Source organism: Gopherus evgoodei, chromosome 19 (genome assembly GCF_007399415.2).
Source record: "Gopherus evgoodei ecotype Sinaloan lineage chromosome 19, rGopEvg1_v1.p, whole genome shotgun sequence".
Taxonomy (NCBI): domain Eukaryota; kingdom Metazoa; phylum Chordata; order Testudines; family Testudinidae; genus Gopherus; species Gopherus evgoodei.
Window position 1 is genome coordinate 5,266,939 of NC_044340.1, and position 26,000 is coordinate 5,292,938.

Sequence of the window (26,000 nt, forward strand, 5' to 3'; positions counted from 1 at the left end):
TGTTCTTGTATTGTAAGAAAGGGTAAATAGAAGTGCTTTTACTTACTCTATGCCAGTCATTCTTGTCCCCTCTTCTTTGTCTCTTTTCTAAATGAAGTAGACCTGATCATTTCAATCTCTCATATGGAAATCTTTCCATTCTTCTTAGATATTAAACTTTTAAAAACTTTAAAATTGAAGTGACTCTCTCTTTGCAGGGTCTAAATCTGTAAGATCCTCAAAGTTTTGATTTTTAAAAGTACAGTATACTTTGTCTTGTGTAAAATGTGCTGGCTTCTGACTAGCTGTATCTTTTAAAATCTTGGCTTGTGAATAATTGTTGTCTATCCAATAATCAGCCCGGCACATAGAATCACAGAACTGGAAGGGACCTTGAGAGGTCATCTAGTCTAGTTTCCTGCACTCGTTACAGGACTAAGCATTATCTAGACCATTCTTGACAGGTGTTTGTCTAACCTGCTCTTAAAAATCTCCAATGATGGAGATTCTGCAACCTCCCTAGGCAATTTATTCCAGCACTTAACCACCCTGACAGTTAGGAATTTTTTCCTAATGTCCAACCTAAACCTCCCTTGCTGCAATTTAAGACCATTTCTTCTTGTCCTGTCCTCAGAGGTTAAGAAAAACATTTTTTATCCCATCTCCTTGTAACAACCTTTTACATACTTGAAACCTGTTCTCGTATCCCCTCTTAGTCTTCTCTTTTTCAGACTAAACAAACCTAGTTTTTTCAATCTTCCCTCATAGGTTACATTTTCTAGATCTTTAATCATTTTTGTTGCTCTTCTTCAGACTCTCTCCAACGTGTCCACATCTTTCCTGAAATGCAGTGCCCAGAACTGGACACATTACTCCAGTTGAGGCCTAAGCAGCACAGAGTAGAGCGGAAGAATGACTTCTCATTTCTGGCTTACAACACACCTGCTGATACATCCCAGAATGATGTTAGCTGGTTTTGCAACAACGTTATACTGTTGACTCAATTTTAGCTTGTGATCCACTATGGCCCCCAGATGCCTTTCTGCAGTACTCCTTTCTAGGCAATCGTTTCCTATTTTGTATGTGTGCAACTGATTGTTCCTTCCTAAATGGAGTACTTTGCATTTGTCCTTATTGAATTTCATCCTATTTACTTTAGACTATTCCTCCAGTTTGTGCAGATCTCTTTGAAATTTAATCCTATCCTCCAAAGCATGGGTAACCCCTCCCAGCTTGGTATCATCCACAAACTTTGTAAGTGTACTCTCTATGCTATTATTTAAATCATTGATGAGGATATTGAACAGAACCGGACCCAGAACTGATCTCTGCGGGACCCCGCTCATTATGTCCTTGCAGCTTGATTGTGAACCACTGATAGCTACTCTCTGGGAACGGTTTTCCAACCAGTTTTACACCCACCTTATAGTAGCTCCATCTAGGTTGCATTTCCCTAGTTCGTTTATGAGAAGGTCATGCGAGACAGTATCGAAAGCTTTACTAAAGTCAAGATATACCACATCTATGGCTTCCCCTCTATCCACAAGGCTTGTTACCCTGTCAGATAAAGCTACCAGGCCGGTTTGGCACAATTTGTTCTTGACAAATCCATGCTGAATGTTACTTATCACTTTATTATCTTCTAGATGTTTGCAAATTGATTGCTTAATTATTTGCTCCATTATCTTTTCTGGGTACAGACGTTAAGCTGACTGGTCTGTAATTCCTTGGGATGTCCTTATTTCCTTTTTTTATATTGTCTGTTTATTTAAAATAAAAGTATTGTATTGTATGCTTGTACATTCAATGTAAGTTTTGTGACTTTTTCTTTCCTTAAGGGAAAAAATATGCAAGTGATAGAGAAGAGGAGGATACGGAAGATGATAAAGGTGGGATCACAAAACTTGTTCAAGCTATGCTTGATTAAAGGAACACTGCCAAGTCTATTCAGCTTATAATTAGGATCTTCTGGCTATGTTTTGATCTTGTGGGTGTGTGAACAACGACTCCGCCTGTCTGCTCCCTTTGAGTGATCAGGCACTGTCAATAAAACATACAAGAGCTTTGCTTTCTCAGTCCTTCAGAGGACAGGGTTCTTGCCTTTTCGATTCACTGTTTGCTCATGTCAGTGGCACATATGGAAAGAGTGGAGAGGCTAGTGAGATGTCTTCACAAAGATACCCATGTTAGCCACAAGTAGGGCTGTCAAACGATTCAAAAAATCGCAAGTAATCACTAGATTTAAAAAATAATCACAATCACAATTTTGATCACACTGTTAAACAATAATAGGATACTGATTTAAATTCAGCATGGAAGCATGTCCTCTGGAATGGTGGTCGAAGCATGAAGGGGCATACGAATGTTAGCATATCTGGCACATAAATACCTTGCAATGCTGGCTACAACAGTGCCATACAAACCTCTGGTCTCACTTTCAGGTGACATCGTAAATAATAAATCGGCAGCATTCTCTCCTGTAAATGTAAACAAACTTGTTTGTCTTAGTGGTTGGCTGAACAAAAATTAGGACTGAGTGGACTTGTAGGCTCTAAAGTTTTACATCATTTTGTTTTTAAGTCCAGTCATGTAAAAAAAAAAATTTACATTTGTAAATCGCACTTTCATGTTAAAGAGATTGTACTACAGTACTTGTCTGAGGTGAATAGAAAAATACTATTTCTTTTGTTTATCTTTTTTACAGTGCGCACATTCATAATAAAAATAATAATATAAAGTGAGCCCTGTGCACTTTGTATTCTGTCAGGTTTCAGAGTAGCAGTCGCTTTAGTCTGTATCCACAAAAGGGACAGGCATACGCCTGTTCTTTTTGTGGATACAAACTAACACGGCTGCTACTCCAAGTACTCCTGTTCTTTTTGTATTCTGTGTTGTAATTGAAATCAATATATTTGAAAATGTAGAAAAATATCCAAAATATTTATAATAAATTAGTATTCTGTTATTGTTAAACGGTGCAATTAAAGCTGTGAATAATGGCAATTTTATCTAGTTTGTTTTGCATTAATTGCTTGCTTTAACAGCAACTAATTGACAGCCCCAGGTATTATATACTTATCACAAGGTCTTATATACGTATTACTCCATAAATGTACACAGTACAGTAAAAGGCATAGAAAAAGCATAGTCCCTGCTCCAAAGAGCTTACAGTCTAACAGACAAGACGTGGAATGCAAATCAGACAAAACCGCTAAAATTGTACTTTTGTTACAGTCCTTATTTATGGAACAGGCTAAGTTTCTATAACCAAAGTTAGAGGTTTATTCTGGTTAATTACCATTGGTTAAAGATAGATTCTGCTTACTTTTGCTCTCCCATTGTCAAAAGGTATTCTCAAATTCAACAAGAGTCTTATTAACTCCCTGTCTTAAACTTTTTTATATTGCCACGGTACACTTTCTAGCAGCTGCTGTTTCACCTCAGAAGTGACTGCTGTTCAGTGCTGCATGAAGTGAAGTGATTCCTGGTGAAGCGAAGTGTAGTTTGTATAATCAAGTGTTTTAGGTTTCATTTAGATGAAAGGTGCTATATAAAAGTGAAATTGACATTGAGATCAGTAGGGAAAGTGAAAATGACATTCTTAAAGCAAGATGGGGTCTTGTATTTACCTTTTTGTTTTAAAAACACTCCATTTCTAGCACTTACGAGAATTAAGCTGTGACTTTTATACAACCTGCCAGGTGTGGTGAACTGTTCCCTTTCTTTCTTTCTTTTTTTTCCTTCCATGCTCACATAGTGGATTTAGCAGAAAATTCTCTTTTAAACAAGCTAATCCGGAAGTCTCTGGTAGAATCCAATTATCAGGTTGAAGTCCTGCAGCGAGATCCCAGCTCCCCTCTCTTCTCAGTAAAATCTTTTGAAGAACTACGTCTGTGAGTACCTGGGACAGAACTACACACTGAAAAAGGGCAGTCTCAGATCAATGGGCCAGTGGTAACTATGTGGGGGTTTTAGTCATGTTCTGTCACGCCGTCTCCTTTGAATTTGGGAGTGATAGTACAATACAGTAAAAATCAAATACAGCTAAAATGGGGAAGACATGCAGACATACATTGAAGGATCCATCCATTCCACTGTAGTGTGAGCTTGTGAGACTAACATGTCCTGTATCTGTATGAGTTTTTCTTGTCCTGGTACCATATCCAAAAAACATATTGAAACGCGATTGTAATCCACCATATTTTAACACTGATTTTTAGATGCCATAGCTATAAACACCTTAAAGAGTTTTTTTTTTCTTGCCAGTATGAAAAGGAAAAACAATCTATAGCTATAATGAAAACTGTTTTTTAACGTTGGTAAATATATAGGCTAAAATAGTTCATAAACATGGTTTAAGCATGTCAGTCTTTCCACACAACTATGATCCGACCATATTACAGCATGGATTTTCACTGATATTTCCTAACCATGTTTAATCATGGTTATTTTTGTGGTATACCCAGGCCCTGATTAGGATTAGATGCAAGATTTCCAAGGGAAACCTGAAGGTGTATAGGAAATGATGGTGTTATGCCAACAGATGAGTCTTCCTTCTGTCTGCTGGACTAGAGCCACTGCAAGAAACAGTTAGAACACGTTTTCATAAGCTTGAAAACCAAAACATGCTGATAATACGCTGCAAAAGATCTTATGGTGATACCTCTCCCAAGAGTATGTGTGGTACCTGTGACAGAGCATTGGGTTTGGTCAATATTTTATATTCCCCAATAGAAGATGGATTGGGCAATAATTTGTTTCATGGTAAGGTACATAAAATAAATGGTAAAAGGCCACACCTAATTGCTTTCCTCAGCAGAAATGGGGATTGGTTGAATACAGCAAGTGGGGTGGTATCTGAGCTAAGATGTTTCGCATGTGAGAGACAGATATTAAACATTGGTAAAGCAGTTTTGTATCCTCAGTGGCCCATCTCTTAAAGAATGCAGAGTCCCCCAGACCCTTACTGAGTGTGTGAGTAATTGGATAAAACTGGTTTGGAAGGTAGGGTCGCAACCCTGGGTTGTGGTTGGGGTACCCTATCTATCTCTCTGGACCTGTCAGACAGAACAGGTCTTGCTTTTTAGACATTAAGATCTTTTTTCCTCTGACTCAACCGAGAATGTCCTATCCAGTTCAGCTAGATTGGTTAAGCTAACCATTGCTTTTGTTTTAACTCCTTTTTCTTTGGCTTTTCATAAACCTTGTTTTTGTTACAAATACTCTCGTATCAGTAATTTCACATGCCTGAATATCCTACTCAAGTTCCCAGATTAGAGAAAGACATGAGAAAAATCCTGTAACACATTTTATTTAGTAGGATTTGGAAATCTAATCATAGGTATGTTATGACCATATCTCAGATGCGGGTACATAGTAGATTACATTCTTTGGAAAGGAGTATGCGTCCTAAAACATTTTGAAAAGCACTGTCCTAGGGCATCTCATCACTTGCTTATAAATAGTTTGATTTTTTTTCCTGGTTTGACAGGAAGAAAGAGTTATTAGAGGGGATTTATGAAATGGGTTTCAACAGACCATCCAAGATACAGGAGACAGCACTTCCTATGATCCTAGCTGACCCGTGAGTACTTGAAAAACAAGGTGTAAAATGTCCTATTTGCATCTGTTCATTATTTTCATATCTCTGCCATTCTGGTCATAGACATAGTTTGACTTCTGTATTTGCGGGGGCAAGGCCTGGCAGAGCAGGGCCAGCTCCACATGGAGGGGCCTGAAGAGGGAGCGCCACCTCTACCCCCAACTGACCTCAGCAGTCCACCCAGCTTGTCTGGGTTTGAGGGAGGGGTAGGGTGCAATAAAAAATTACAACTCAAAGTGTGTGTGGGGGGGGGCAACTCAAAAAGTTTGAAAACAGGTCAAGGTGCAGGGAGCGGATAACCGGGGATTGCTCAGGGTGCAGGCAGAGAATAGTTCAAGGCTGTGTGCTGGAAGGGCCCCCCCTGTGCTCACTGTTCCCAGAGGGCTCTTCCAGTCCTGCAGCTGGGTTCCCCTGCCCAGGCAGCTCTTGCCAGCTGTATGAGCAGTCAGAGGGGGCTGAGAGCTGAGGAGCACCAGCAGAAGGAGGAGGAGGGGGGAGCCTCCGTGGCACCAGCCAGAGCAGAAGCAGCCACCCTGCACTGCCTGGCTCCAGCTTCCTGCCTCTGTCCTTGAGTGGGGTATCAGAGGGGTGGGTGTGGAGCTGCCCCCGGGATGCCCCGCTCTGTTTATGGCATTGCAGTTTGGGGGGGCAAGCCCCCCATGTCTCCCCCAGACTCTTCCCGTGCTTCTGGTTCTCCTCCCTGGCTGATCATACCTGCAATGCTTAATCTCCTTCCCTGACTCCTTATGTCTTGGTGTCACACTAGATTCCATTCAGTTTTTCCCATGGAGTAGTTTGGGGAGGAGTAGGGGGGGCACTGCCCTCCCACAAATTGCAAGGCTTGGGCGACACATGGAGGGAGGGGGGACAGATTTCTGCCTTCCATTTGGCCCTGCTCCCTCCCCAAGCAAGCCCTGCTGCGCGGGGCAGGCCAGAGCCTCCCTAGGGGAGCGTGAAGGAATGTTTGGGTGGGGATGGGGGAGCAGTGACACCAGGTGCTCTACGTGTCCAGGTCAGTTTCCCCATGCAGGCTGCCTGCACAGCCTGTCCTCGCAGCAGCAGTATCCTCTCAGACACAGCCCCTCCCTGCAACCTGAGCTACAGTCCTCCTGGCACGTAGTTGCCTGTACCTGGAGCTACACCCCTGCCAGCACACAGCCTCTAGCTACCGCCTCCCTACACCTTAAGGGGTTTTCAAACTTTTTGAGCTGAAGCCCTCCTTTTATTTACAATTTTTGGTTGCATGTCCCTCCCTATCCCTCACCCAGAGAGGCTGGGTGGCCTGCTGAGGTGAGTCAGGGGATGGAGGTGCTGCTGTGTTCTGGGGCCTTGCCGTGTGGAGCTGGCCAGAGTCTCTCAAAGTTGTTCAGGACCCCCTGCCTGCCTGCATAGTCTCCAGTTGCTGGCTGTCCCAGGTATATCTACATGGGAATAAAAGCCCTGCAGCACGGCCATGGCTGGCCCAGGTCATCTGATTTGGGCTTGTGGGGCTCAGGCTACGGAGATAAATATCACTGTGTGGATGTTCAGCCTCGGGTTGGAGCCTGAGCTCTTGGACTCTCCACCCATGCAGGGGTCCCAGAGCTTGGGCTCCAACCTGAGCTGGAATGTTTATACAGCAGTTTTTCAGCCCCAGAGCTAGAATCCTGAGTCAGCTGACCCTCCCAGGCCCACGATCTGAGTTAGGCATTAACTCTTTCCTTTTCTCCACATCAGGAGTCTAAACACTTGTCATTATCTTCTTGATATCTCCAAAATCTGCCCATTTCTCACTTTTACCACTATAGCCCTCTCTTATTTGATCTTTTTGCCTATCACCTTTTCCCATCCTCTAGCCTGACCAAAATGCTGCTGCCAACGTAATCTTCCTCTCATCCTGTTTGACTCTGTCATCTACTCCTGAGGGTATTCTGAGCCAAAAAAATTAAAATTCTGCACACAGTATTTTAAAATTATACAAAATTATGTCAATAAATTTGTCAGTAAATAAACCCTGTGTCTACCACGGCATCCCCAGCCCCTCCCTCTCAGTGATTTACCTCTCTGCTGGCTGCTCCAGGTGCCTGAAACAATGCACTCGCGCTGCAGGGGACTCTTGTGACCTCCCTGTCAGTCATTTTTCTGTGGAGAAGCAAAGAAATCTGCAGGAGATATGAATTTGGCACACACGCAGTGGCACAGAATTCCACTAGGAGTAGTCATCAATCCTCCACTGGCTTCCTGTCTCTCATAATATCCAGTTTGAGATACTCATCCTTTCTTTCAGGTCCTGAGTTATCTCCCATCCACCTGCATCTCTGTTCTGACATCCTCCTGTACTTATCCCAATTCTCTTCCCTTACTCCTCTGTTTCCCACATTCTGTTTTGTGCCTTGTGTTGTGCTGCGTGTACCTGGGACACATTTCCTGTCATCTTCTTTCTGTTTTTATAATCTCCCTCTCGAGGCAATCCCTTTTTGTATATAATCCTCCCCATGTGCACACACCCTCTCTGTTTGGAGAACACCATGTACACCTAATAACACTACAGATGTTTTCGCAGTTATAAAACCTATGCATAACAGAGTAAATTCTTGTTGTTTTGCAGACCCCAAAATCTTATAGCACAGAGCCAGTCAGGGACAGGAAAAACTGCAGCTTTTGTCTTGGCCATGCTGAGCAGAGTTAATGGTGCTGAAAAATTCCCCCAGGTAATACTGGGAGAAAGTTAAGGTGGTCTGGGAGGAACAGCAATATATTGTCTTTCTTAAAGGGAAACCGTTTAAAGTCACAATTTGAATGTGTTGCTACTGTTCCTTGTACCATCTATGGTCACTGTAGTGGGAAAGTTAAATGACTTTTCTTTTCCATTTTCTTTGTGTAACAGCACTTTGTATATATTATTTTTCACTGCTTCATCTATGTAGTCAGTTTCCCCTGTTTGTTTGGGCCTGTCATGCAATTAGAGGGGACAAACTTTTTTTTTTTAAATAGGAAGATATGATTGTATAGGGAGACATAGGTATTTGAAATTACTTTTAATGCTGTTTTTTAAAAAATGAATTAGGTTTCATGTTGAGTGTTTTTATTTTCTGTTTGGGTTTTGTGATGCTGCTGTATTGGCGATATACCAGCACTTCCAGTTTAACCTCTGTCCTTTATGTAAAATATCTTGGTGGTACAGTCAGTTTGGAACCTGATATATAGGCTGTTGGTCTGGATGCGCTTTGTAACAAAAATGTGTTTACATCATAAGTTGTTTGCATTATAGAGCAGAAAATGGTTGAATAGTTTCAGATTAGTTTTGAAAGCTCCACCTAAAAGTATAACTTACAAAAATAGCCTTGCATATTTACTTATTGTGGCTTTAGACCAGGTTTGAAATACTTTGCATTTAAGTTTTGGGAAAAGAGAGATGTTTGAAGAGCAATTACTGTGAGTTCATGATAGCTCTTTTCTATTTTATAATTAAAATTCTTGTTCACATGAATATTCTTATCGGCTCGAGTTTCACTACTGATTTCTTCTTTGAATGCTTGCTCATGTCCATTCCATATTAGGTGTGTGTGCTCGCCACATGCACCAGTGCTGGACGTTTTCCCCTGTCCGACGAAGCTCATGCTTCAAAACGTCTGTTAGTCTTTAAGGTGCCATAGGATTCTTTGCTGCTTTTACAGATCCAGACTAACACGGCTACCCCTCTGATACTTCCCCTCAGTGGTATTTGTAGGGGACCGTCTCTGGTGCCCCCTGGAGAGGCATGCAAATACTGCAGTATAAGGGACACTGCTGGCTCCCCCCACCCTCAGTTCCCTCTTGTAGCCAGTGACGGTGCTGGAACTTCTGCTGCTTCGGCTAGCATTTTGCTTTGTTCAGTGTTTTTCATGAACGTTTTCCTGTAAAATAGTTGTATATAGTTAATACTTCTCTTAGTGTTTAGTTCTGGTTAGCTGGTCCTGGACGGGACTCAGCCTAGGGATGGGGCATGCCCAGGTCCCCAGGCTTTAAGGCATGTGATCATTGTAAGCAGCCTATGCCCATCAGCAACCCACATGTTTGGTTGTTTAAGGTGTCTAGGCCAGCGTTGCTCAAATGTGGCCACCAGGGGCTTTTCTTGCAGCCACAGCCTTCTGGGCAGTGATTTGGGAGAGAGGGATGGGCAAAGCAGCAGTCCCTCCCCAGGAGCCTCTAGCAGTGGTTGGGCCCTGCCCCTCTCTGGAGAAGTACAAGCTGGAGGAGCAGGCAGTCAGTGAGTTCTCCACGTTCCCGGGGGTGGTATAGCTGGGCTTCAGCCCTGAGGTGGCAGACGGCAGGCTCCAGCCATGGGATTTCCATATCCCCTGGATGTGGGGCTTTGGGCGCCATTCCCTGGCTGCACAGTGGCAAGCTCTGGCCCCGTGCTCACCTCCCTCCCCATTACTTCTGGCCCTTGCTGCCTCCTCCAATGCCCCATTGCTCCTGGCCCCCGCTGCCTCTGTAGCCACCTCCCCATCCAGGGCTTAATTTGTCCCTGGGCTTGCTGGGGCTGAATAAGTCTGCTGTGAAAAGTGATATTAACAAACATACAAATATCACTTTTCAGAGCAGACTTACTTATAGCTATCAAGCCTTAAAAAAAAAGGGGGGGGGGGCAAAAGAAACAAGACAAAAAGACAAAAACATTCAGAGCACCTTATTTGTGTTGCTATTCTGTTTAGGTCCAGTGAAGAATAGGCAGCTGTACATTGTTTTTATTGAGTCTGCAAAAAACAAAACAAAAAACAAAAACAAAAAACCTACATGGATAAATTACAATGATTTGGACATGTATATGTGCATATTTATTTGTTTTTCCTAAAGTTAATTAAGTATTTTAGGAAACATTGTTAGAGTGGCCACCAGCAAGAGTTGGTGGCAGCCACCAGCAACAACACCATTCTTTCCAGCATTTTCCAGACCTGGGGTTATCCCCAACTGGATCTATTTGCCACAGCAACAAACAAAAAATGCCTGACATTCTGCTCCAGAGCAGGCCTGAGAAAACACTCACAGGGAGACGCCTTTATGCTCCATGTATGCATTCCCCCAGTGCCTCTATTAAACAGAGTAATTCAGAAGATAAGTGTGACATTGCACTTTATATGATTTTATAAATATATACTTATGAGTGAATATAATGTAACTGGAATATGCTTTATGCAAAAGATCTTTTGTAAGGTATTATTACAAATTTTATAATTTACTGAGTGTGGTTATTCTATTTGTATAAATGTATCACTTTTGTATCTAAAACTAGAAATATGAAAAATAACTCTGAGAGCTTATTGTAATTATGCAAAGTGTGGGCCATTAATGGTGGTTTGGAATCTTGATGGCTCCTATCAACCAGAACAATTGACTGTGGATGGCTCTGTTTGCAGGCAAGCCTTCCTGTGAGTCAGGCTGGGAGGAATAAAGGCTTAAAGTCTTACAGTGACATGTGATTATGTCACCTGAACTGGAATCCATCTTTAACCTCGTGTCTTTTCATTGAGAAGGAGGGGGTGGGAACCCAGAGAGGGACAAAGGATTCCTGCCTTATGCAAAAGATATATAAATGGATGGAACAGAACAAAATGGGAGTCTTCATGAAGAATCCCCTAGCTACCACCTGAGCTAGAACAAGAGCTGTACCAGGGGAAAGAATTGTGCCCAGGCCTGAAAGGTGTCCAATCTGAGGAAAAAACTTAGTAAAGCATCTCCAAGGATGAGATTATCTGTATTCAGTTTGATTAGACATAGATTTGCGTATTTTATTTTATTTTGCGTAGTAACTTACTTTGTTCTGTTTGTTATGTGGTGCTGGGGACTTAGTTTTGCCATCTCTAATAAGGTAGTTGTATGCGGTGTTGGGGAACTGTTAGTTTGGCAGCCTCCAATGAGGTTAATGCGTAAGGGAAATGCATTAGGTATGCCCCGGTGCTGAGGGGTTTTTACCACCTCAAGAGGGGTTGTTACTGCCTCATAAGGGAAAGTGTATTGAGTCCGGACATAAGGTATCTATCCATATCTCAACGACTGGCTTGTCAAAGGCCACTCCAGGTCTCAAGTCCAAAGGGATGTTGTGGTGCAGCAGGCCACGTGCCAATACCTGGAGCTGCTGGTAAACAACAAAAAGTCGACATTCGTTCTGGTGCAGAGGATAGAATTAATCGGGGCGGTACTCCGCTCCATCTGCCCCAGAACTTTTCTGCTGCAGGAGAGGTTCTAAGCATTGGTGGACCTCATCACGGGAGTCTCCACATTCCCCCTGACCAAAGCCAGGGTTTTCCTGCCCCTGCTGGACCATATGTCTGAATGCACGTATGTCATCCAACATGCCATGCTCAGGATGTGGCCCTTACTATTCCACTGATGATACCTCGCTGCAATGGTGGACCGACCCCAGCGTGGTCCTGGAAAGAGTTCCATTCAACAGCCCATGTCACTCGATTGAGTTGGTATCAGACACCTCCGACTTCGGCTGGGGAGCGCATCTTGCCAGCTTCCAGACCTAGGGCATGTGGTCCCCGGAGGAGATGGCACTGCACGTGAACGTCACGGTTCAGAGTCTTTCTAACGCACCTGGCAGGCAAGGTGGTGAGAGTGTTTGACAGACAATGCTGCCTTGATATTCTACATCAACAGGAAAAGGGAGCACGCTTGTTGGCACTATGTCAAGAGGCTCTCCGATTGTGGGATTTCTGCATTGACCACATGATCCACCTGGAGACCTGTCACCTCCCCGGTGTCAGGAACATGCTGGCAGATTGCCTCAGAAGATCCCTTTTCTCTCATCATGAGTTGTCACTCCATCCGGAGGTAGCCCAGACGCTCTTCCAGAGACGAGGAATTCCCCAAGTGGACCTGTTCGCTACCAGACAGAACAGGAAATGTCATTGCTTCTGTTCCCTGCAGGGTCTGGGCAAAGACTCCCTCTCTGATGCCTTCCTCCTATCATGGTCGTGGGAACTGATGTATGCATTCCTGCCAATCCTGCTCCTGAGCAGAGTCCTGTCAAAGGTCAAGAGAGACAAGGCCCAAGTTGTCATGATCGCCCCAGTGTGACTGCCAACATTGGTTTGGCACACTGATGGACCTGGCGGTGTCCGCTCCCTGCCCACTTCCCAACCGACTGGATCCGCACTCACGGGATCACAGGTGTCTCCTACCCCTGACCTCACCTCTGTCCACCTCACAGCGTGGATGCTGCGTGGTTGAACTTGGAGGAGTGGGCCTGGTCTAATGAGGTCCAACACCTCCTCCCGGAAAGCAGGAAGTTTTTCAGTAGCTAGAGCAACCTAGATGAGGTTCTCCCAATGGGCGTCTGAGCATAATGTCTCTCCAATGCACTCCTGTTTACAATCTATCTTAGATTACATGCTCCATCTTAAGAACGAGGGATTGTCCCTCTGTTCCATCAAAGTGCACCTTGCAGCTATCTCTGCTTTTCACTCTCCAATCCAAGGTTAGATGGTGTTCTCACACATGTTGGTTTGATTCCTGAGAGGCCTCGAGAGACTCTACCTTAACTTGGTTCTTTCTAGGCTCACGGGCCTGCCCTTTGAGCCTGTGGGCTCCTGCTCCCTCTCCCACCTGTCATGGAAGGTCGCATTGCTTGTGTAACCCTTCTACCCCTCTGAGGTGGCAGCAGCAAGGGCTGGGTTCAGTATTCAGGGGTTCCGTTTCAATAACACAATGCAAAACCGGCTAGAGCCTCCACCCAGTGACCTGGGACAATTACATACCACCCCCCACTGGGCGTCTCTAGGAGGCAATACTTCCCCACTCACAAGCACGGAGTCCGAGTGTAGCAAAATCCTTTTAATAAAGGAGGGAAATAATGCGGCATCACATTGGAGAAACACCACAAACCGGATTATAACACAAACCATAAGCAAAAAAAGAAATCAAAACAACCCATCTCCAAGTACGTTTGGCAATGTCCATTCCCCCTTAAGGTCTTAAGTCCAATCACCCCAAAGTCCAACAACTCAAAAGTCTCTGTCTCTGGTCAGTGCCTCCCCAGAGTTCAAAATTTTATCTGCAGAGTTTTACCCCTGCTGCCTGGGTGGAAATGGGGAGAGGAGCACACACAGGGTGTTAAGGGGCACCTTACGTGAGCCGGGGCCAACTACTCCTCCTCCTCTCCGTGGAGTTCTGCTGCAGCCTTCACCACGACTGGCTCCACTCCACCAGCTGTGCCGCTTCTCCAGCCGACCCATGAACCGCTTCAGCCGTCCCCGCAAACCGCTCCACTCCGCTCACTGTTCCGTGGGCTGCTCCAACATGCTGCAAACTGCTCCGCGCTGCCAGCCGCTTAGCGATAGATCTTCAGGCTCCCCCACTAGTTAACACAGCACTCAGTGATCTCAACTCAGTAAGCTTAGCTCTTTTAGTGATTTCAGCTCTTAGTGATTTCAGCCTGTAGTAGGGGAGCCCTAGTGCTGGTGCACCACTGGCCCAACATGAATTCAGCTCAGCAGCCTCTAGATGGACTCCTAAAGGGTTCAAAATTAGCTCTGCTCTTCAACAATGGAGAGAGGAGGATGTGCAATTGGTGTTCCAGGCCCTCAAAAGGGGCCCATACCATCAGGTACACACACCAGTCCCCAACCTCTCTCGATTCACTGGGTTTTGGCACCCATATCCCATGGATAGTGAGACATCTCTGTCATAAAGCAGTCTCATAGTTCCTCATTCACATAATCAAGGTGACAACACTTTATTCCTCCTGCCCCAATAATCAAAGAAATTAGGGATCCCAGAGCTATCAAAATTACCATCCCAGGCTGCCATGGGCTATGCTAGGTGGGGTGGGTGTGCCAATGCAAATACCTGAAATTTCTTTCCACACACCCCATAATTCAGCACCAGATATCAGGGTAGAGCTCATCTTGACTCCCTTTACACTTGTGGTGATAACATCTGCGAGACGAGTGTCAGAGCTTGAAGCCCTGATATCAGAGCTGCTGTATAAGGCGTTCTACAAGGACAAAGTTCAACTGCAACCCCGTCCGAAGGTGGTGTCTTCCTTCCATGTTAACCACGACATCTTCCTCCTGGTATTTTGCCCCAAGCCGCACACCACTGGGGAGGAAAGGAGGCTGCGCACCCTGGACATCAGACATGCCCTGGCATTTTACCTGGAGCATACCAGGCCCTTCCATAGGACAACGCAGCTCTTCATCATGACACCAGACAGGATGAAGGATCTTCCGGTGTCTTTACAGAGGATTTCCAACTGGATCACTCTTGCATCCAGACCTGTTACGAGCTGGCACGGGTTCCGCTGCCGCCGATTCTGAGGGCCCACACGAACAAAGCTCCAGGCGTCTTCGGCAGCCTTCTTGACACATGTTCCCATCCAGGACATTTGCAGACCTACGACGTGGTCTTCAGTTCACATGTACATGGCGCATTACGCCGTCTCTCAGCAAGCAGAGACCACACTGGGTTCGGCAGAGCTGTGATGCAATTCACATGTCCATGAATTCCTACCCGCTTCCATTGGCACTTCTTGGGAGTCACCTAATATGGAATGGACATGAGTAAGCACTCAAAGAAGAAAAGACAGTTACTTTTTCTATAACTGGTGTTATTTGAGACGTTGCTCATGTCCATTCCATGACCCGCTCTCCTTCCATATGACGAGCACGCACACCGAATATGGAATGGACATGAGCAACACATCTTGAAAAACACCAGTTACGGAAAAGGTAACTGTCTTTTTCAATATGAACTAACTCAACTTGGAAGAGTAATGTTACAGATCATAAAGAGCTACCACTTACTGAAATCACTGTTCTTATCCATGCTGGCTAAACTTAGCAGTTAAATTAAATCCCAAATATAGGATAAGTTGCCCTACACTTCCAGGAACATTCTGAATGATAGGGAATAAATATATATATGTAATTCTAATGTCTTCTCCCGTTGCAACTAAATCAGAGGTTTCACATGCATTTTAACCTGAGTTTCAGTTCCCATATGTTTTTTTTAATAACGTAATGAATATGTCATGGATTTACTTGATTGAAGAAGCTAGCTAGCTGGTCAGCATGTATGTAATGTTGTTAACTACCTTTTTCTTAAATCATGTGACAGATACGGCAATTTCCTGCAATATCTTTGGAAGATATTTTAAAATTACGTTTAAATAGCTTTGGAGTCCATTGATTATAAAGGAGAAGTTGTTGTGTTATTGGGGGATTGCAAGCAACTTCTCTGGGTGAGACATGGCCAATGTAAACCTCTGGCAGTGTTCGAGGTTCAAAGGTCTATTTTAAACAATGTGCCAAATAAACCTGCACTTTCGGGATGAACAAAGTTAGATGGTTTTCATAGGAAATACCTGTGGGGGAGGGGAATGCAAATTCCCACGTCTGGGCTCACCCTTTTGAAGCTACACCCAGAGAAGAGAACCATTGTCTGGCCGATAATGTGTTCATGGTCTCTGCAGATCAAAGACATAGGCTGTGTAAAGGAGGGACTCTCAGATTCATGGGTGTCCTTGTTCAGAGCAGAAGCTGTTATGAACTTGTGACCGCAGGAAAAAACCCTTGGATAGGTCTGTAGGACTGAGCACCTACCAAAGCCCTTGCTGGAGTTAGGGGTGAGCTCTGGTAAGCTGTCAGCATGCATGTAGGTTTTTACTGTTTTTAATATTTTCTCCGTAATGCTTTCACCTTTAAAAATAAAGGTGCATGTCTAGAAAGGGCTATGTGGTAATGTGTACTTGTGGGCAGTTATGCTGTGTATAGCCTTTGAGGAGAAAGCCGAGTAGGCCTGCTTAGGCAGTCTGACTTGCTGGGGAGCTCTGTATAGCCAGGAAACAATGTAGCCTGGAAAAACCCCAGTCAGGAGGGACAGAGACACAGGTCTCCTCCCAAGAGAGGTGACAGCCAAGAAACTTGGAATGAGTGCCCTTGCTGGACAACGGAGCGGGTATACTTGAGCAGTTGCCCTGAACTGTGACATACGTTAGTTGTTTTAAGTATGTTCAGCATTCCGTCCCCATCCTCCACACTTTTTTTGCTTTTGAATCATGGCAAGTAGTTGAGATGCTGCCATCTTGTTACAAAACACAGTATATCTTAGCCTGAGAGCGAGCACAGCTTTGCAAGATACTTTGTCATGTAACTACTTTCTTGACCATATCCCATAAAGTTTTCCTTTGCCTTAAGGCTGGAACAATCCTATGTCATATAGATGAGACTTCTCTTGTGTTCAGTTTCTTGAACCTTTTAACATCTATTTATTGTCCTTGATATTAGAAAACACTATCTATGTGTTCTTCTTCCAGTTCTTCTGTCTACCTCAAATGGATCCGTTAGTGCACCAGATATTAGTATGTGTGTGGTGGGGAGGGGAGGCCCTGACATTTAGCTTCAGTGTGGTTGGTAATCTTTTTCTGCAGATGGAGGGTTGCATTGGTTTGTTTCTTCCTGATGCGATTTCTAGAGGTTTTTATTATGTTCATTATTTCTTTCTTTAGTTTCTAGTTTCCTTTCCCCCTAAAACGACTTGCTGCTGCTACCATCAATGAAGCTTCAGGGGAGTTGAGTCCAAAATGGTTGATGCTTGTGCAACCTGTGAGACTCCCATAAGATAGGATGGTAGTTTAATGTATTTATTTTATTGCATTGATTTTTACTAAGTGCTGCATCAGTTGTACAACATCTTCCATTTCATTTGCTTAATCTGATTTTAAACAATGCAGTTTATAGGTTGCTTCCATATCTGCTGCTGTATAATGTCTTTCTCACTTCTCTATCTGAAAGTGTCTCTGTTTAGCTCCGACCTATGAGTTGGCTGTGCAGACTGGAAAAGTGGTTGAAAAGATGGGAAAACGTTGTGTCAACATCAGAGTTACGTATGCTGTCCGAGGGAATAGAAGTATGTTTGATTCACTTTTCTCAGTAGATATGGGAATAATCAATGTTAGCGTTGGTATTATGTAACATTTATATTCTAGAGGCCCCAGTCAAGACAGAGGATCCCATTTTTACTCCTGAGGGAATTCTGTGCCAAAAATATAAAAATTCTGCATACAATATTTTAAAATTCTGCAAATGTAATTTGTCAATAAATGTGGAGGTTCCAGCATAGCAGTGGGCAGCACAGACCACTGACTGCATGTAGATGGGAGATCACCCTGCTGACCCCTCCACCCCCGAGATAAAGGCTAATGTAACTTCTCCATCTCTCAGTTCCAAGAGGTACCAAGATTGAAGAACAGATAATAATTGGAACCCCCGGGACTGTCCTAGACTGGTGTTTCAAATTGAAGCTGCTGGATTTGAAGAAGATCTCTGTGTTTGTGCTGGATGAAGCAGATGTTATGATTGACACACAGGGCTTCTTAGACCAGAGTGTCCGCATTCAGAGGTAATCCTTTAGTTAGCCATCTGAATGCTGAAGACAGAGTAAATAGTGGTTTAGTTTTCGAAGTAAACAGTGGTTTAGTTTTCAAAATACTTGATTTTAACTTGCAAATCAATTTATATCTCTGAGTAATAGTTTTCGCTAAACCACTGCTGAAAAAACTCTACATAATACTGTCCTAGTCAGATGTACTTGAAGGGGAAGCTAGAGAGAAATCTCCTTAAAGCATGACTTAAAAAGTGGTTGAGTCTACCTTCATTATTTGTACGTACTTCCTATGGATGTGGCTTCAGATTTGGTACTTTCAGAGCACTTGGTCAAAAGGAAATTGGAAAAAAAAATGGGCTTCTCAAGCACCCTTGTTTAAAGTTGTGTTTAAAATCAGCCTGGAACCCTCCAAATTCTCTTACAGTTGAGATGATGAATGTTAAAGGAAAGAGTGCTGGAAATTTCCCATTTCATGAACTTTTGACTTGGAAGCCTACATGAGCACTACTGTTTTATCTGCTGATCTTATTAATTCGATCTAAAATTAACATGGCTTTATGTGCATTATCAGTCCCCCCACATCTCCCTCACGCTTGAGAGCATGAACTACAACCCATGCCACAGTTTCAAAGCAACGTCCACACCGTTATTTGTAGTGTGCTAACATGAGCCTTGCTAACACCAGTCAGTGGACCCAGGCTGGGAGGCTTGCAGACAGGTATAGTGTAGACATACCGTTAGAGCTTGTTTAACATTACAGCAGGGCTGTTTCGATCTGTTCTGTTGATGGATCTCTACTGCTTCCATGTAACTTGATGGCATGGAAATATCGCACTGTGATAAACAGCTTGTCAACTTAGATAATCCCTGGAACGGATGGAAAAAATTCATACTCATAAGGAAAGGAGTTGCTGGCACAGGAACGTGAAGGTATTGTGGCTTGAGGCTGTTGTCCGATAAAAACACCACACAGTTTACTAGCCTCTCTCTTCTAGAACATTACCGCAGGACTGTCAGATGCTCCTCTTCTCCGCAACCTTTGAGGATGCTGTGTTGCGGTTTGCTGAGCAGATCATCCTTGACCCCATCATAATTAAACTCCGCCGAGAGGAGATGACCTTGACCAATATCAGGCAGTACTACTTTTTGTGTGAGAATATACAAGATAAATACAAGGCCCTGTGCAATATCTATGGGAGCATCACTGTTGGCCAGGCTATCATCTTCTGTCAGGTAAAGCTCTCCTGTCGCTGTTACTCATGCAGTAGTAGAGCCAGATTACTGGTTTCATAGAAGTTACATTAAAAAATTACTCTTCTTTCAATGCTAATATCAACAGAGTAAGGAGTTTTCTTATGGGCAGTGCAAGAGGGCTTTTATCAGTGGGGTGTAATTTGAGGAATACTGCTCAACACGTGTTCCTCTACACTACACACACCCTTCCTCTGGACTCCTACAACTCTGCCCACCATGACTCCTCTTACCTTTTAGAGATGACTACATCAAGCTGGGAATTACTCCTCCAGCTGTAGGTAGACAGAATGCACTGTCTTTGATTGAGCTAGCACACTAAAAATAACACTGAAGCTGCAGCAGCTGCCCAGGTATAATCCCATCTGAGATCTTGGGTACGTGCTCAAGTAGCTATCCTGTGCTGCCATCTGTGCTGCTGTGGCCACACTGCTATTTTTAGCACACTAGCTGAATCAAAACTTGCACAGATCTGTCTACCCAGACATCGCCAAGCTGCAGTGTAGATGTACCATGATACTTTTCTGTGTTCTGTACTTAAAAGGTTACCAGGCGTCCCAGTTGCATACTTTGCTGGGTTCTTGTGTGACTTCTACATCAGTTTGCTGCATGCTTCGGTACACAGTGGACTCTTTGGCCCCACATATCTCACTCTTGAGTATTTGGGATTTGCAGCGCCCAAGATCCCATTGCATGCTAGAACAGGAAACAATTCAATTGAGAGGTGCCGTGCATGGGCTCACCACAGAGGCAGCCGGGCTCCTAAGCTTATATTTGAAGAGAGGGAAGCGGTGGTAGGCAACAGAGCCCAGACCCACCACAGGCTCTTCAGACTTGCTTGGTGGCTGACCCAGGTCAGACCTTTATAGAATGTTTATTTACTTTCACTCCTGACTGTAGTAATCTTTCAAAAACAGTATTATTTTCCATCTCTCCCAGCAGTAGGTGAAGCATATTACCCTGGATTCCACAAAGACACTTACAATAAGCCACACTATAGAGCTGTTTTTATTGGTACTCTGCTATTTATTCTGAGTATACATATCCTAAATATGGTTTCTCACTATATTTCATGTTTAGGGCCCTACCAAATTCACAGCCATGAAAAAAGCGTCAGAGAGTGTGAAATCTGACCTTTTGTGTGCTTTTACCCTAAACTATACAGATTTCACGGGGGAGACCAGCTTTTCTCAAATTGGGGTCCTGACCCAAAAGGGAACTGGGGGGGGGGAATCACAAAGTTATTTAAGGGGGTCGCTGTATTGCCACCATTACTTCTGTGCTGCCTTTGGAGCTGAGCAGCTGGAGAGCGGCAGCTGTTGGCCCAGTGCCCGGCTTCGAAAGCAGGGCCCCGCCAGCAGCAGCGCAGAAGTAAGAGTGGCAATACCATACCATGCCGTCCTTATTTCTGCACTGCTGCCTTCAGAGCTGGGCAGCTGGAGAGTGGCAGCTGCTGACTGAGGGCCCAGCGCTGCAGGCAGCAGTGGAGAAGTAAGGTTGGCAATACCATACCATGCCATGCCATACTTGCATGCTACCACCATCCTTACTACTGGTGGCAGCTCTGCCTTCAGAACTAGGCTCCTGGCCAGCTACTGCCATTCTCTAGCTGCCCAGCTCTGAAGGCAATACCTCTGCCAGCAGCAGCGCAGAAGTAAGGGTAGCAATACTGCAACCCCCCTTGCAATAACCTTGCAACCCCCCCTCCAACTCCTTTTTTGGGTAAGACCCCCTACAATTACAACACCATGAAATTTCAGATTTAAATAGCTGAAATCATGACGTTTTTGACTTTTAAAATCCTATGACCATGAAATTGCCCAAAATGGGCCATGACTTTGGTAGGGCCCTATTCATGTTCTTTGCTTTAGGATCCAACAGGCCATGTGCACTTACTCTTAAAGTTCTCTGGTTTACAGCAATCAACTGAACTTCACCCTTTGTGTTCATGAACATTGGGAATGCTGAGTCACTCGCTCTGTCAGGCTATGCTGTCCCAACCTCGGTTCTGAAAGGGCTAGATGAACTATCTAATTTCCTGCCCCTTATTACATTTGGTGCCAATTGACTTTTCCCACTCTGGCTCTCTGCCAGCACACACATTATTATATTACGTATACTGAGAGGTTACAGATAAGTCAGAGCGCCCCGGCAGGATTCCATTACACCAACCACTCTTTGTCTATTTCACCTGCTGTTGTTGGCCCAATTTGTTGTCCTTTTGGAGTCCTGACCTATATTGTGTTGTCAGGAAACATATCATCAGCTCCTAACCAGTTTCTTCCTCCAGGCTCCTGTGTGAGACTGGCTGTGCCCAACTCTCACAGCAGATCCCAGAGAAAATCTTTCCCTCTCTGGTTTTAGTGAAAGGGAAAGAGGCTAGAAAACCAGCTGGAAACCTGCATAAAAGAATTAAAGGAAACAAACAGAACTGAGGCTTTTAATCTTTTTGTGTTTTCTACATTCAACTACTTAATGTTGTAGTATTAAAAAAACAACAACGCCTGTGTAGGGCAATTTTGATAATCAAGCACTTCAGGTTGTTTAAATGTAAGACAGTGACACGTGTGCATGCATGTGTGTGCATGTACCCAAGGATCCAAGACACAATTTCTTTATTGGAGCTTTAGTTCTCTAATCTACTGTGTATTTAAAGGCAAGAGTTCAGAATTTCACAGTAGTAACCACTTAGCACCAGCTGAGTATAGCCTGTTTAAGTGGAATTCATGCTAGTTCTGTCTTTGCTAAACAGTAGGCCATTACCATTCCCTTGTATTCAGCTAAATCTTTCCTGAAGCCATCTTAATTTAATTTGTCTCCATTTGGTCTATAGACATGATCCACAGCTTTAACTAAATTTTTGTTTTCCAGCTGGTTTCAGCATAATCACTTCTGATTTTTTTAGAAACAGAAAGAGCTGTAGAGTAAAATCCCTGGACATCTCCCTATATCCAGTATTTCTTAAAGAGGGGGGCCTGAGTGAGCTCCCAGAAAAATTGATGGTGTGCTAGTGGGACTTGGACTGTGAGCCCGCAGGTTCTGCCTGTGAAGTGCCAGACAGACACTCCTCTGAAATGCCATGAAGAAAGGAATAAAGTATTTTAGGGAATACATAAGTATGATGGTTGCACGTGACTGAAAGAGGAGGGAATATGTTTCCTCCCAAGGAGATTTTATCTCATGTACTTTCTTCCTGCATTTGTTTTTAGACTCGTAGAAATGCCAAATGGTTATCACAGGAACTGATTCTGGATGGGCACGAAGTGTCTATCCTGAGTGGAGAGCTGACAGTTGAGCAACGGGCAGCTATAATCCAAAGGTTTCGTGAAGGAAAAGAGAAGGTCCTTGTCACAACGAATGTCTGTGCTAGAGGTATTGTCTTTAGCTAATCCATTTGTTTCTCAAAGTATTACAGTATTGAGAGCTTTGTTTTTCCAGATGGGGTACACACAGGGCATGCAATCTTAGTATTGTTCCCGCATTACGTAATCCACCATGCACACCGAAAACCCACTGTGGAGTGCAGAAGATGATGACAGCTGCTTGGAATCCTGTAATCTCTCACATATAGAGACCTCATCATAAGCTTTTCTGCTACATTGTTGTCACACACAGTGTTGGAGTCCGGTTGTCAATTTGTGGGGTTTTGTGGATTTCTAGATATAAATTCAACGAGTGTTTGTCCGAGCAAATGCTGATTCCTATAGCTTGCAGAAATAATACCAGGCTGATTTCTTATTCCAGACAGATCGAGTTAAAAATTGCAATTCCATGTATAACCCCTTTGTATACAGCTCAGTGCCTGCTTCTCAGGATGGTGTTGCTTGTCGTGACTGTGAAGCCTTATCTACACTGGCAAACACTTTACAGCCATAATTCACAGCTGGTACCACACAGTGGTATAAACACCTGAGTCCTGTTTACACTACAGCTTCCACAAATGGTGAATTACAGTTGTGAAATTGCTAATGTAGACAGTCAAAATTTGCATGTTTTACAATTGCCCTGTCTGAAAAGTCAGTCACAACAAATATAGTAGTCCAAGGTAAAGGCAGATTTTCTTCAGTAAATGGATCCTTTGGGTAGAGATTTTCATCCACAAAAACCCATTGAGATAGTGTTGTGTATAAAAATTATACAATATGCGCTCATTAAACTAAAAGCACTTTTTAGAATGTTGTTATAGAAAAATAAATATTTGAAAGTCAGGGAGTTCAAAGTTGAAATTCCATAAACAACTTCACTCTGTTCTCATACTCTATCACAATGTGTATAATCGTCATAACAATACAGAGAAGTTTTCCTGGTTTTGTTTTAAAGTAGTTTAACATTTTAAAATGACCAGTGAAAAAAGTAATGCAACATGTATGTATGTCAGCTGCCCCTGTCCTCTCTGGAATGGTAAGGGTCAACAGGGTCTGCAAACAGCGTTTTTTAAATGGGTGGGGTCAGGGTAGGTATTTAGCTTTAGCTTTTATGTGAGTGCCAGAAAGAGGCTTGATTATAGTGGTTCTTGAGTGTATAGAGAAGTAGCCAAGTTAAATTGCCCTTTCTGGCCTGTAATGGAGTGATGACTAGAGGTGGAGGGTGCTTGTGAATTCAAGCAAGAAGTAAAATGTGAAAATGGTCATGGTTTTAAGCAAGTAAAACTCATTTATTCTTGCCTGAATATCAATGATCTCATAGGATAATTTTCAGAAACAATTGCTAGCTTTCAACACTCAGCAGCTGACTTTCCAGTGATCTGCCGCATTCCATCTTTCCATCTCCTCACATGTCATCCTCTACTACAATGACCTGTCACCATTCTTGCCATGACAATTTGCTCAAGGTTATTTCCATCTCTGTGCCTGAAGTGACCAAAGTACATAAGTTTGTGCCTGTTGACTTCTTACAACATGGTCCTATTTCCCCAGTAATGCTTCTAACATAAGCACTCCTCTAATTTTCTGTCTAAGAGATAGTCAAGAGTCTTTGCAAGCAGCACTACATTTCTAAGGCTTCATTTTTGTTCTTGTCAGCAGCATTAATTTCCAATGATTCACCTCTATAGTTTGCTACTTTTCACCAATTGAACCTTGTACATTTCAGGATGCCATGGTTTTTCCACACATTCATGTGGGAGGATTGGCTGAGCGAGTCATTCCTAATCTTCTGATTTCTTTGGAATTCTTTCTCTGGTTGGATATGTTTGTTCCCAGATAACTCGATTGACAGTTGTGTGTCCACTTGCATTCTGGTTTTGTTAAGCGTGCGTTTCGCGTATTCAGGGATAGTCCCTATTCCTCACTAACTATCCTTTGCAGACACCAACATTCATTGTGTTCTATCAGTAGTTGTACTAAAGACCATCATTGTGACTGTGGTTTCTGGAGGGGCCTCACTGAGATTGTTCAGTCAGGACAAATTGCAAAGAATGGGCCAGACTATCCCCCAAATGGTGGTTTATTCTAATAATTACATTCACCAAGCCAGCAATGAAACAGCTTCTACAATGCCTTACTGGTTACCCAGAAGCCAAAAACACAGCTCCCCTAAAGGAATCCAGCCTTGGGATCTCAAGTCAAATATTCATCGTATATAAAGTTTTGCCAATCTCAAGAGATTGGACACAATACGCACAAGGTCAATGAATATTTCACATTTTACCCAAATACATGCTTACAGTCAATTCTGATTAACTAATCTAAGATTTATTAAAACAAAAATGAGTTGTGGTTAGAAAATCATTATACATACAGATATGAATGAAAGTCTTAGGTCAGTTTCATAGCAGAGATGGTGAATTAGAATAATAGAATATCAGGGTTGGAAGGGACCTCAGGAGGTCATCTAGTCCAACCACCTGCTCAAAGCAGGACCAATTCCCAACTAAGTTGCTGAGTTGTAAAAAGTTTTTCCAGAATCAGTTCCATAGGCTATAGTCCAATGGGCAGTCCATGTGCAGTCTGTTTACATTTTTCCATGAGAAATTTCAGAATAATCCAGAATGGAACTGGAGACCTCAGTCTTGAGACTTAACCCTCCCCTGGCAAAGTCCAAGCAGATCTGAGATGAACAGGATCAGGTCCCAGAGTTCTTTTATAGCTGAAGCTCAGCTGATAAACCTCTTGTCACAACAGGCATTCCTTGGATGAAGAATAGATGAAGAATAATTTACGTTGTTGCTTTGAAGTCTGTTCCTATTTCTTATGTAAAGAAGAATTGTAATAACTCTGTCACTGATTGGGTTATCTCCAAATACACACTTTGATGTCTCCTTAGATTGAAAAAAAAAATAGGGTCGCATTTATCTTATTTTCTCAGATCCTGAATAGAAAGTACACTGTGAATTCATCCGTCATCATGAAATGGCCCCTAGCATTCCCTTACAGCTCCGAGACTCCACATGTATCTATCTAACACTGGGAACCTGATGAAGGAAATGCCAACAAAAGGTGGAAGAGTTAAATCAGGGAGTTAACCAATGGCAGCCACAAACCAGAGGGAAGGCAGCAGGAAACCACTCTCTGAACTTTCCTGGCAGAAAAAAGGCAAAGTGCCAATCAATGTGTGGTGCTGTATGGTGAGACTCCCAGGTCAGAAGGCGCAACAGTTTATACTAGGGAGGAGGTTCTGGTCATTAAGAGTACCAGTTACCGTGCTGTATCAAATCCTCCATGTAGTACAGTGCCTGATGTTTGCTGAAGAAAAAGTTACCTGGACCTTTTGTAAACAGATTATCAGAGTAGGCATGTAAAATGTGAAGAGTGCATAGGCTCTGACTTCCTCTCTACCTGGGGATGCTTGACCCCCCACCTTCACTCCACCCCTTTCC

The 26,000-nt window shown here is 43.4% G+C and overlaps 1 protein-coding gene across 2 annotated transcripts in view; it reads left to right on the top strand.

Moving 5' to 3' along the window:
* DDX25 (DEAD-box helicase 25) overlaps nt 1-26,000 on the top strand; it is a 64,595-nt gene that overhangs the window by 14,186 nt on the left and 24,409 nt on the right. The window contains exons 3-10 of one of the 2 annotated variants that reach the window (XM_030538573.1): nt 1,818-1,868; nt 3,737-3,872; nt 5,471-5,563; nt 8,169-8,271; nt 17,341-17,455; nt 17,770-17,947; nt 18,928-19,165; nt 22,393-22,555. In XM_030538573.1, coding sequence (XP_030394433.1) covers nt 1,818-1,868; nt 3,737-3,872; nt 5,471-5,563; nt 8,169-8,271; nt 17,341-17,455; nt 17,770-17,947; nt 18,928-19,165; nt 22,393-22,555 — 1,077 coding nt within the window. The remainder of the gene's footprint in view (nt 1-1,817; nt 1,869-3,736; nt 3,873-5,470; nt 5,564-8,168; nt 8,272-17,340; nt 17,456-17,769; nt 17,948-18,927; nt 19,166-22,392; nt 22,556-26,000) is intronic. The other variant, XM_030538576.1, reaches the window with a different exon arrangement.